At 39.8% G+C, this 12,417-nt stretch overlaps 1 protein-coding gene across 10 annotated transcripts in view; it reads left to right on the forward strand.

Moving 5' to 3' along the window:
• VEPH1 (ventricular zone expressed PH domain containing 1) overlaps nt 1-12,417 on the forward strand; it is a 254,768-nt gene that overhangs the window by 23,953 nt on the left and 218,398 nt on the right. For 9 of the 10 annotated variants that reach the window (XR_006718589.1, XR_006718588.1, XM_045503154.1 and 6 more), the window contains one exon: nt 5,824-6,039. The exons of the other annotated variant lie outside the window; for it this stretch is intronic. Coding sequence is in view for 7 of the 9 variants with exons in the window: in XM_045503154.1 (XP_045359110.1) it covers nt 5,824-6,039 (216 nt within the window). In the remaining 2 variants the exon portion in view is untranslated. The remainder of the gene's footprint in view (nt 1-5,823; nt 6,040-12,417) is intronic. 10 annotated transcript variants of the gene reach the window in all.

Raw genomic sequence — 12,417 nt, forward strand, 5'->3', positions numbered from 1 at the left:
TTACCCATGGTTTGCTATGTTTCCCAGTGCCATCTATAAACACCCTGTTGTAATTGGGTTCCCAGAAAAACAGGTTCCAAAATGGCTGCTCCAAGGGAGGAACAAACTCCTGGGTGAGGCCATTCCCTTTGACAAAGAAGTTTATGCAGGCAGGTTTTGCTCTGAACTGGAAGCTGAGAACATGAATGCCTTTGTCCCAAATAGGTATATGGGCAGTGTACTATAGTATCAACCCAGTCTACCCTTCTCACCATTCAGATCCATTTGCTTTGTATAATAATTTCATTCCATATGGAAACAGCTTCTCTGAGATACTTTTCCTGAAAAAATTTACAAGAAGGTTAGTGAGAGGATCTGTCTACCACCCCAGTTGCTATCAAGGCTGCAGTTGGTACTGATCATCTCTGTGGTAGGCTGAATAATGGGCCCCAAAAGATGTCCGCCTGTGAATTTTATCTTACATAGAAAAAGGGATTTTTCAGATATAATATAAAGATCTTGAGATGGGGAGATTATGCCGTATTATCTGGGTGGGCCCTATATAATTACAAGGGAGTGAGAAGGTCAAAGGCCTTCTTTGAAGAAGGAGGTGGCCTGATGGAAGCAGAGGTTGGAGTGATACACTTTGAAGATGGAGGGTCATGGAATGATGGAGGGTCCTCATGGAGGACATGAGTCAAGGAATACAGAGAACCTCTAGAATCTATGCAGAAATGATGTAGAAATGGATTCTCTTCACACAGCCTGCAGAGAAACCAGCTTTGCTGACACATTGACTTTTGCCCAGTGAGACTAATTTTCAGCTTTTGACCTCTGGAACTGTAGGCAAATACAGCTATCAACACAAATTCTTGAGCCACTGGGTATGTGATGATAAGTTATAGCAGCAACAAGAAAGCTAATACAGTTTCCCTCCTCTACCACCTATTCTATTCCCTATGCCTTCAGCTAGCACTTCTGCTGATTTAAGTTGCTTTCTAGTTGGGTGACTCCTATGCTTTTTCCTGAGGGATCTGTGTCCCTGGTCTCCATCCCTGTCTCAAAGTGTGATGACCCCCATGTCCATTTACCACCAAAATTAGGCAGGGGAGTACCTCGAGATGCCCCCATTACACAACAGCAGCCCCACCTCCTCCTAATGATATGGTCAGTTACCCTTATCAGGGTGGTCACTCTTTTCTTCTTTTGCTGATCTCTTGACCCAAGAGCTTGAAGTGACTGAGTTCTCAGGCTCATGTATTCTACCCATAGGGAATTCAACACCATGTAATAGTCACTGTTTTATGTATGTTGCCTCTTAGAAGATAGTTCCTCAACCTCATAAGATATTAGGCTCAGTTGCTCCTTTGAAGACCTGTTCCATTGATCTATTAGTCCAGGAGTTTCAGGGCAGGGGAAAGAAAGGTTATCATATGTGATAGGACTAATGAATCCATGATCAGGTGCCCATTGTTCTATCTCCTTTGCTATAAAGTGATTCTCTAGCCTGATGCAAAGTTAAGTAGGATCTTGTTTCAACACACCAAATACTCTGTGATCCTTCAAATAGAGGTTCAGGCTTAGGCCCTATGGGCAGGAAAGTCAAACTCAAACCTGGATTACGTGTAAATTCCACTCAATATAACTGATGTTCTTTCTGAGGTGGAAAATGACTTACGTAAATAACTTGCACCAAATGATTGATTGGTGTCCTTGAGGGATGGTGCCATTCTGGGGTTCAGCATTAATCTCCGTTGCTAACAAATTCCATATTTAGGTAATGGCAATAACAAGAGCACATTGGTGAATGGGAGTTGATGCTGTTGGGTAATGCATAGTTTTTATTCTTGGCACCAAGATTATTCCATTTGTTCACCTATTGGATCACACTGGGGTAGCCATGACAAAGGCTTGGCTGATGTCATTTGGAATATAGACTTCCTTCCATCTATGACATTGGTTCCCTGTTCTATCTACCCTTATGTATATATTCTCTTTATTACATAAAATACTCTTTATTACCTATGATGCTGCTTGATATTTGAAGATAATGCCGTTAAAAGTAACTGCTACTTACAAGGGCAATTGTGACCAAAAATAGTGATTTTAGCCCAAGAGTATTCTCTGTTATTTTTCACCCTGAGAATGATTTTGGCTTTCCATGCTGCCACAGAGATTTTTGGAAAAGCTAGAATCATTTTTTGCTCATTCACATCCTGTGTTTTCTCTGTGACTTGGCTTCATAAGAATGTGTTTACTGCATAGCAGCATTCTGTTCTGGCATAAGTAATTATTCTGTTGCATTAAAATAAAGAATACAGTCACCAACAAAGGAGGAATGTAGAAAATATACTAAAACAGTCCACCAACCAAGTGGTGTTCATTCTAGGAATGTGGGGATGGATTAATATATGGACGTTTCATACTATATGCTAACATAACACATACATAAGTTGACTAAGAAAAAGTGCTTATTTATCTCCATAGATGCTTATAAGACAGTTAAAAAAAATTAAAACAAATGCATAAACTTTGAAAATAGGAAGAAAGTGATACATCCTATAAGCTTTTAAAATCTTTACAGTATTTTCTTGCTTTTGACCATAACATTTTAAATCAAAAATCAGGAACTAAAACCACAAACTAAACATGCATTCTTGCTTTTATTACTTTTGTGTGAAATAGCTTAGGAAATACTAGTCAACACAATAAGCTATGGAATATACAAAAGGTATAGATCCAATACAGAGATGTTTCTGGAAAACCCAAGAGAATGATCTGAAAAAAAGTATCATAATTAAGATGAATTGAGCTAAATAGTACATACAAAATAAATATAAAAAAAAGTGTATGTTGACTTATTCAGCAATAACTAATTAAAAGTTCCAAGGAGGAAATAATATAGATTTTTTAACAGCCACAACAGAGACATAAAATACACTAGGACATATCTTTAAAATTTTGTGGAGTTTGTATGGAGGAAATGGCAAAATTAATATTGTAAAAGAATTAAAAAATCGTACAAACAGAAAAGACAACTCTGAAATAGAAACTGATGTATATAGGGGCGCCTGGGTGGCTTGGTCAGTTAAGCGTCCGACTTCGGCTCAGGCCATGATCTCACGGTCCGTGAGTTCGAGCCCCGCGTCGGGCTCTGTGCTGACAGCTCAGAGCCTGGAGCCTGCTTCAGATTCTGTGTCTCCCTCTCTCTCTGCCCCTCCCCTGTTCATGCTCTGTCTCTCTCTGTCTCAAAAATAAATAAATGTTAAAAAAAAATTTAAAAAAAACTGATGTATATAAAACAATCACTAGGAATAGAATTATTCAATACATGGTGATGGGAACATTTAATTAGCTATTTAGTGTAAAATGTACATCTTCTGTAAATAGATTTAAGAGCGAACTGATTGGATAGCAAATTAATTTCTAAAACCCCAAATGTTAAATGGTTTGTTTTATTTTTATTTTTTTGAGTTTATTTATTTTGAGGGAGGGAGGGAGAGAGAGAGAGAGAGAGAGAGAGAACAAGTGGGGAAGGGGCAGAGAGAGAGAATCCCAAGCAGGCTCCACACCACCATGCAGAACCTGATGCAGGGCTTGAACTCACGAACAGTGAGATGGTGACCTGAGCCAAAGTTGGACGCTTAACTGACTGAGCCACCAAGGCACCCCAAGTTTTTGTTTTTTAATCTAGAAAAAATTCAGGAGAATTTTTATTAAACCTTTGAGTAAGGAAAGTTTGAAGTTAAAAAACAGAGCAATTAAAGGAATAACAAGTAAGAAAGGAGTAAGTGTAGCTGGATATTTTCATGTGCTTGGAGTGCCTTTGCCAAACACAGGAGACCCAGTGAGCGTTGTTTTCCCCAGGGCAGGAAACCAGGGTGAGAGGGAGATTAGCTTTTCACTGTAAACCTTCCTTTATACCTTTTGTTTTTTTGAACTAGGCCCATGTATTACTTTTAGAAAAGAAAAGGGAAAAAAAAAACCCTCAAATTTCCAATTTAGAAAAGGAAAAACATTGAAATCCCAAAAGTTTGACAGTTTTGTCCACTTAAAAAACTTACCATGTCAATGGATAGGAGCAAAGAAATTAAAAATGATGAAAAACGGAGACGTATTCACAACCTGTATGTCAAATGTTGACTTAATGTCCTTGGTAGAAAAAGATCTCAAAGGAAGATCACCAAATTGAAGTCATCTAAGGAAAAACTGACATATGATACAATGGGCAATTCCCAAAGGAATATATACAAATGACCAATAAACATGTGAAAATACTCAACCTCACCTCTGATCAAGGAAATTCCAAGTAAACGGCAGTGAGATAACTGATTTCCACTGATCAAATTAGCAAAGATTAAAAATACCCTGTTCTAGGGGCGCCTGGGTGGCGCAGTCGGTTAAGCGTCCGACTTCAGCCAGGTCACGATCTCGCGGTCCGTGAGTTCGAGCCCCGCGTCAGGCTCTGGGCTGATGGCTCAGAGCCTGGAACCTGTTTCCGATTCTGTGTCTCCCTCTCTCTCTGCCCCTCCCCCATTCATGCTCTGTCTCTCTCTGTCCCAAAAATAAAATAAAAACGTTGAAAAAAAAAATACCCTGTTCTGGCAAAGGCGTGATGGAGAAACTATGCTTTCACCTAGCTGATGGGAATACACACCATAAGACCTTCTCGGAAAATAGTTTGGCAGTATGTATCATGAGCCCTAGACATTCTCCTGTGTTTTGTGTCAGAAATTCCACTTCTGGAGAATCTAGGCCATAAATAATCTAAGTATGGAGAGGGCTTCATGCATAAGATGTTTGCTGCGGCTTTAGATACAATAGCAAAACCAGATTGTTCCAGCTGCAGCTTGCAGTGGACAGAAAAGCCCCATCACTTCCCATCTCTAACAGCTCACGAGGGTGTAAGGATCAAATTGCTTCACTGCTCGACTATGTTTTCATTTTTGTCAGTCCACCAGCCAGTGGCAGACCAATTTTCCAAATTAAAGTGATGGGCCTATTTTTCACATTTAGATGTTTTGGCGGGTCATATTACCTCTCAATAAAGATGATTAGATATTTGAGGGAGAATTAAATAGTTGAATGAAGGGAAATTTTTTCGGGGAAAGCTAACATGGGTTTGGTAGTTATTTGAACCAAAGATGGAGAGCTGAATTGATGTGTTCTGCTGTGTAGAGAAAGAGAAAGGAAGTTTATGTGGGGAAATTGGAGGGTGATTTGAAACCTTTCACAAAAATTACTGAAATGTCAGAATAAAAATGTCAACCCTGACCTGTAATGGGCCTAGGAACTGAAACAGCCTGGGGTGCCTGGGTGGCTCAGTTGGTTAAGCGACAGACTCTTGGTTTTGTCTCAGGTCATGATCTCACCATTTTGTGAGTTTGACCCCCACGTTGGGCTCTGCGCTGAGCTGTGAAGCCTGCTTGGGATTCTCTCTGCCTCCCTCTGCCCCTCCCCCACTCACACTGTCTCTGTTTCTCTCAAAAATAAACGTTAAAAAAAAAAAAAAAAAGGAAAGAAAAGAAAGAAACTGAGACAGCCTGAAGATTAAACCCACTTGGCAAGTGAATAATCAAGCTGCTTTGAACTCTCCCTGCTCCCTGGCTATGTATCTGTGAGAGCAGGAACCTGCTCCATTTTAGCTCATTTGCCTATCACCTCCTCCACAAGATTCTCATCCCCAAGGAAGAAGGCCCTCCTTGTATTGGAGCTTTACAACCTCACCCCTTAGCACACAGTATGGCACACCCACTTACTAAATGAGTAAGTTGGCATTGTATCGGTCCTTTGAAAGATAACTTTCCAGAGTGTTATTTAATATGAAGGTTTTCTTTCAACTAGGATTACCAAACCAATAACAATGACCAGGCAGTGGTTGAAATCTGTATCACGCGAATCACAACAGCCATCAGAGAGACAGAGTCCATTGAAAAGCATGCCAAGGCCCTCGTGGGGCTCTGGGACTCCTGCTTGGAACACAACCTGAGACCCTCTGGGAAAGACGAAGACACTCCGCATGCAAAAATTGCTTCTGATATCATGAGTTGCATTTTACAGGTACGTCAGTGCTAAACGTCACGCTATTTGATACTGGCTTTGCAACGGAGGTGAACACATGGTGTCTCTGAACCAACAGCTAATGTTTCCCTAGCCTTTAGATACCGTAAAAAGATACCACAAGCCATTATTGCTGAGCCCAACAAGGTTCTAGACAGCTTCTACCATCTCAAGACACACTGTGGGGAATTCAAAGTAATACCACAGCAAACTCCAGTCTATTTAGATAGATAAGACGTGTGCCTATAAAAACCTAATGTTAGTATATGCCAAGATTTAAATAACCAGTTCTGGAAAATTCAGGAAAAAAAAGACCTCTTTCATCTAAGAACAGAGAGGGGGTGGAGTCTGAACTTGGGGCAATGAGCTTGGAATATGTGGAGAGAACTGACTAAACCATTTTTAAGTGTGCTTCTACATGTGTTGTGAATTTTCCACGATAATAATGTTTGCCTATTCTAACTGTGCCTGGCTGGCTCAGTAGGTAGAGCATGTGATTCTTGATCTCAGGCCCATGAGTTCAAGGCCCATGCTGGCTATGGAGCCTACTTAAAAAACATTCCTTCCTCTGGTGAAAATACGAATTTGTAATTTTGGCTTAAGCACAGAACAATTATGTAAGATTGAAATAGTAGGGAAGTCATTTAACTTCCTAAGCCACAGTTTCCTACCTATAAAATGCAGATGAAATTGACATTGTCTATGACAAATTTTACCAACTAGTAAATGTTGGTGATGTTGATAGGTATTTCTTGAAAGAGAATTCTGTGGCCACATAAGTTTGGAAACACTGAATTCAATTTTTCCCTTTTGGGCTGTCATAATGTTTCATAGCATCTTAAAGGCTCTGAAAAGTCCTGCAATTAAGAAAGCTGGTTAATTTTGTTCAGTACAGTGTTCTTCAATCTGAATTGCTTATGGATCTTCTTTTCCCCTCCCTACCCTCAATACGACATCTATGAATATCTCTCAGAACTATGGTTTCTGAGCATAGTTCAGGAAATTCTGGTTATGTGGAAATGTTAACACTGTGTGCAGCAGGTAATATTAGCTTCCTTTCTTCTTCTCATCCCCCCCTCCTCCTCCTTCTCCTACTCCTCCCTCTTCCCTCCCTCCTCCTCTTCATAGTTGTCTGTACTTAACTGGAACATATTCCATTTTGTCTGTCTAGTCCAGACACTGTTCAACTGAACAAAAGACTACACACAGTATCACCCTGTTTTTCCTTTATCCCCAGGGCTAGGGATGGGAGGGGAGGGAATGGGGATTTCAGTAAAATTAATGAAAGATGAATACTGCTTGGATATAACAACTAAGACTGTTCTTCACTGATTATCTTAAATACGTTATCGACATTCATCAGAAACAGTTTATTTTGGTCCAAAGTGCCATTCCACAGACATTCAGACAGAAATTCAGAAACCATCCATACTCTCCAGCTCCCACTGTCATTTCAAAACCATTGGTCTGGACTCTAGAGTGGCACTATCCAATAGAAATGGAATGTAAGCTACAAACATAGGCCGTATATATAATTTCAAACTTTCTAGTAGCCGCATGAAAAAGAAAAGAAACCGATGAAATTTATTTGATAATATTTTTCCTTAACCCAATATATCCAAATATTATTTCAGCACATAATCAATATGAAAATCAATGATATATTTTTCTTATTTGTATACCAGGTCTTATAAATCTGGTGTGTGCTTTAGCACATATTACTTTGGGGCAGTCACATTTCAGGTGCTCAGTAGCCTCACGGGGGCCGTGGCTCCTGTGTTAGCACAGTTCTAGAGAGTCAGGAAGCCTTTCTGGATGGAGACCACATTTGGAAAGGGTTGTGAGTACCTACCAGAATTTTCACCAGGTAAGAAAGGCAGAGCAAGAGCATGTCTCAAGCAGACAAAACATTCCAAGCTTGTGCAAAAGTCCAGGTTTGTGAAATGAGATCAAGGTCGAAGATTTATAAGCAGGCTGCCCTCCAAAATGCCCCAAATTTAAACATAAAGGGATGTTTCATCCTGGGAAAGGCATTATGTCCCCTATTTAAAAAGGGGTTGGAGGTGTGGAGCAAATAAGAATGTTCAACTTAATGCTGATCAGTGACTCCAAGGAGATGACTCCGTAAGACTGTTGAGAGCAGGGCCCTGAGCACAAGCACTATTATGGAAAGGGGCGGAGAACAGAGCTAAGGGATCAGCCTCTTGGTCGAGAGGGACAAGGGTCACAGAGATGGGCAACTCCAGCCTGCAGGGTGAGTGTGGGCACAGGCTGTTCACTGTGTGCCCTCAGAGGAGGCAGAAGGGATTAAAATGGAAGGCAGGGAGCCCTGAAGACCAACTTGCTTTTTGGCAAAGTTCAGTGATTTCAGTGGATGTGGTTCCAGAAAGCCAACCCCAGGAACCAAAGGCAAGGCTGTGGTTGCAGCTTTGCCATTTTGCTTTGATCAAATTTCAAGGGGACATTTTTGGCCTGTGGTAAATATTGAAAATACGACTTTGTACTACACGTAATTTAGGTTCTTGTGGGAACCATGGAGAAATCCAGATGACTCATATTCTGTTCTGTTTTTTCAGTAAAATAAAACAGTAGATCAATTTTAAAGCCAACCACATAGCATTCTGAGCTTGCACAAAACGCCCCCAAAAAACCAACAAAACAACCAAGCGTGAGCCCTTCTCCACCCATCCACCTCCCCAGATAAGCAATCCCAGCATCACACTATCAGGCAAGACCTACCAGTTCTTCCCACATCCTTGGCCATTTTATTCATTTTTTTTCTGGCCATTTCACTGTAATTTCAAGCTAAATATGTTCACATACACAGAAACCTTCTGTCTTTTTTTCCCCCAAATCCCTTTTTTAACCTATACTCCAAACCTACTTCAGGGGACTCATTCCTATTCCACTTTTAATTAGTAATTATATATTTAATTCTTTCTCTTTTTGGCCCCTAAATTTATGAACTTGATACATTTACCTTAAAACAATTTTTTAAATTCCCGTATTCATCTTCTGTACATTCCTCAATACAAAATCAGTCCATGTGTGTGACTGCATTTGCCTTTGGTGAAGTGCTTTTGCCAACCTACCCCATGTCTTTAAACAAGTCTTATAACCTGTCATTTATAAAACAAAGGATGAACCAACTGATTTCTCAGCTCACCTCCTGGTCTGAAATTTCTGACTCCTGTAGAAGATGCTGAGAGGTAAAATAGGAAAGAGCTTTGGATCTTGAGGGCCTTAGAGTCAAATACTCTTGGTCTTATATAAATGAGAGTTTGGAAAGTTATTTTCTCTCTCTAAGCCTCTGTTCTGCTATCTGTAAAATGGGCATAACAATATGTGCTGCTCATGAGAACTAGCTTTTATTATAAAAGCAATCTCTATTTGTGGTCCAGCCACTGTCCAGAAGAACCTATGTCAAACCACAGCTTCCTCTGACTAGGATGCTCTGTGGAGCTGGCCAATACCTATTTCTTTGCCTCTAGAAAAATACTGACAGGGAGGGTACCCCTATAAGGCACGATGCTTTCTAGGATAAATTCGATCCTGGAGACTGATGAAGAAAATGAAAATGTACCTCAAGAAGGCTGTAATTATTGACATAGCTGATGTGCTAGAATGATGTTCTAGCTTGAATTGACAGGCCAACCGTTATGATGTTGAGAGCCAATACCTGGTTTTACCAGTTACAGCAGTATCTTCCCCAACCAAACTGCTTATGGGGCTGTTGCCAAGTAAGCTCAGCATTTTATCTCTTCCTCCATGTATGCTCACACTATTGATGACTGTATAAAGAAGGAGATAGCTGCAGGGGGTTGTCTGGGGGCAGGAGGGAGGAATAGAAAAAATCCTGAAATTCACTGTTCGAAATCAGAAGGCCTTTTTTTTCTTTCCTTTCTTTCTTTTTTTTTTTTTTTAAGATGAACCAACTGTCCATTCACCTTGATTCCACACTTCAGTATTCTTATTTCCTCTTCAGTTAATGCTATATGATGATTCAAAGCCTCTCCCTGGCTGGCATTGCCAGCAAAGTGACTTAGACATTTTTGAGAGCAATTCCATTGCAACTCTTAGAGGCAGAATTGGTTGTCTTGATCTAGAAGTTTATTTAGTAGGCAACCCCAGCTCTACCATTTACTTGCAGTGTGATTTGGGCAATTTTATCTTTCTGTGCCTTAATTTCCTCATCTGTAAAATGCTGTAGCTGCCTTATGAGTTTGTTGTAAGAATTAGATAGTCATTAAACAATAGACATAAAATATTTGGAACACAGGAAATGCTACATGAGTATTAATTCTGATTGGCATTAGCATTATCTGTAGAAAACTGTAAAATAACACGCAACACTTTCTAACAAGCTATTCATTTAATTATTTATTTTAGTCATTGTTCATTGCTTGTCTCCCCCTCCCCAAAATAGAAGCTCTGTTTTATTGATGTAATCCCAGCACCTAGAATTGTGAATGGTAAGCATATAGTAAGTGATCAAAATAGTATTTATTGAATGAGTGAATGAATGAATGAATGAATGAAGTACTGAATAGATCAGGAGATGTGACTGCTCTATGCTTTTCTCCAGAATGGGTCTCAGTACTTATTCATCAGTTAATGCCACACAAGACAGTGACAAAAAAAAAAAAAAAAAAAAAAAAAGGGAGGAGACTGTGATATAATCTCCCAGGTTACTGAGACCCACTCCTTTATTACCCGTCTGAAAATACACTGGGAAAATATAGGTGTATGTTCCATTTAGATTTTATATATAGCCATGCTGCTAAGAACCAAGCATTTTAGATATAAATCCAAAATTCGCTTGATTTTCTGATCGATGATGCAGGATGAAAAAACATAAAACAGTGATTTTAATAAATGACACTTAATATTTCTTGAGATTACTCTTTTATGGCTTTCGGTTGAATTCAAAGCCCAAGAGCCAAAGAGCTTTTTAGTTGCTATCATCTCAGATAGATATCTCTTTTACTTAGCTTTATTCTTTTCAATTTTAAAACTCTGGGACATGTTCCCAAAGTGCATGTTTTCAAAGGGAAAACCTCCGCCAATAGCTCAAATTGGTGCTAATCTAGTTAAGAAATACAATTCTTGGCATCCAGAGAACAAAGACCTTTTGTTTTGCTTCTACAGCTAAAAATAACTGTCCCCCTGAGCAAGTCTTTATATCTACCCTGTACTTCACTGAATTTGTTCTCTGAGTACTGAGCACTGAATTGTGTGTAAGATGATATGCATACCAACATCTCACGTCTACACTGAAGGGCAAAGTCCATCATAAGCCCCAGCATTAACAGCTGCTGTTAAAGTGGTTTGTTTGTACAGTGACCATAGGGTTTTCTCTGTGTGTGTACCATTGGCATTTCTGTGATCTAAATACTACCAAAGATAAAATAAATTCATGTGCCTGAGATCTACTGCATTAGCAACTCCTGTAAGTACCTGTTAGGGCCCATGGGACCTGGTGTCTTTCTAGCCTCATCTTGACCTCCCAGGCTCTCACTGACATCCTGTTTCTGTCAGCAGTGTCCATGGCTTCTGGACACACTAGCAATGGTCTAGACACTATTTAGAGATTGAGAGCCTTTCATAGGAATTCCTTGTTCCTACAAACAATTTGCTCTTTGCTTAATGTTTTACTTCTCCTGTCATTTGAAAAATTTCTGGATGACATATGTGGGAGGAAAACAAAAAAGTTGAGTATGTTAAAGTTTTTTAAAAATTTTTTAAATGTTTATTTTTGAGAGAGAGAGAGAGAGAGAGAGAGAGAGAGAGAGAGAGAGAACGCATGACCAGGGGAGGGGCAGAGCGAGAGGGAGACACATAATCCGAAGCAGCCTCCAGGATATGCGCTGTCAGCTCAGAGCCCAATGCAGGGCTCAAACTCATGAACCGTGAGATCATGACCTGAGCTGAAGGCGGACACTTAACTGACTGAGCCACCCAAGCACCCCAAAGTTTTGTTTTCTTTTAATAATGACATTATTTACCTGTAAAAACATTTATACATTTCACCTATAACCACACTTCAAAGACTTTAATAGCTGCCCACTACTTTTCTCTAGAACATTTAGAATTGTTTTAAGAAGAATTTGATCGAATTGGTTAAGACAGCCTGTTCTTTCATGGTTGCTGGCAAATATTGGCTCACCCCAGGGTTTAAAAACCTCAGTTGCTGCGAACACTGATTTTCATTGATCTTGTACCATCTGTGTTCATGATTAGTGGGGAACACAAGTTGTACTTCCAAATGCGACCATCTGTGCTTTCTAAGTAAGTTACAGGTAAATGTGCTTGAAGACATATTCCTCTAATGGAAGACGTGTACTTTTCTAGCTGCAAGTTGTTCTTGGCTGAAGATTC

The sequence above is a fragment of the Leopardus geoffroyi genome, chromosome C2 (assembly GCF_018350155.1).
Source record: "Leopardus geoffroyi isolate Oge1 chromosome C2, O.geoffroyi_Oge1_pat1.0, whole genome shotgun sequence".
In the NCBI taxonomy this organism is placed as follows: Eukaryota; Metazoa; Chordata; class Mammalia; order Carnivora; family Felidae; genus Leopardus; species Leopardus geoffroyi.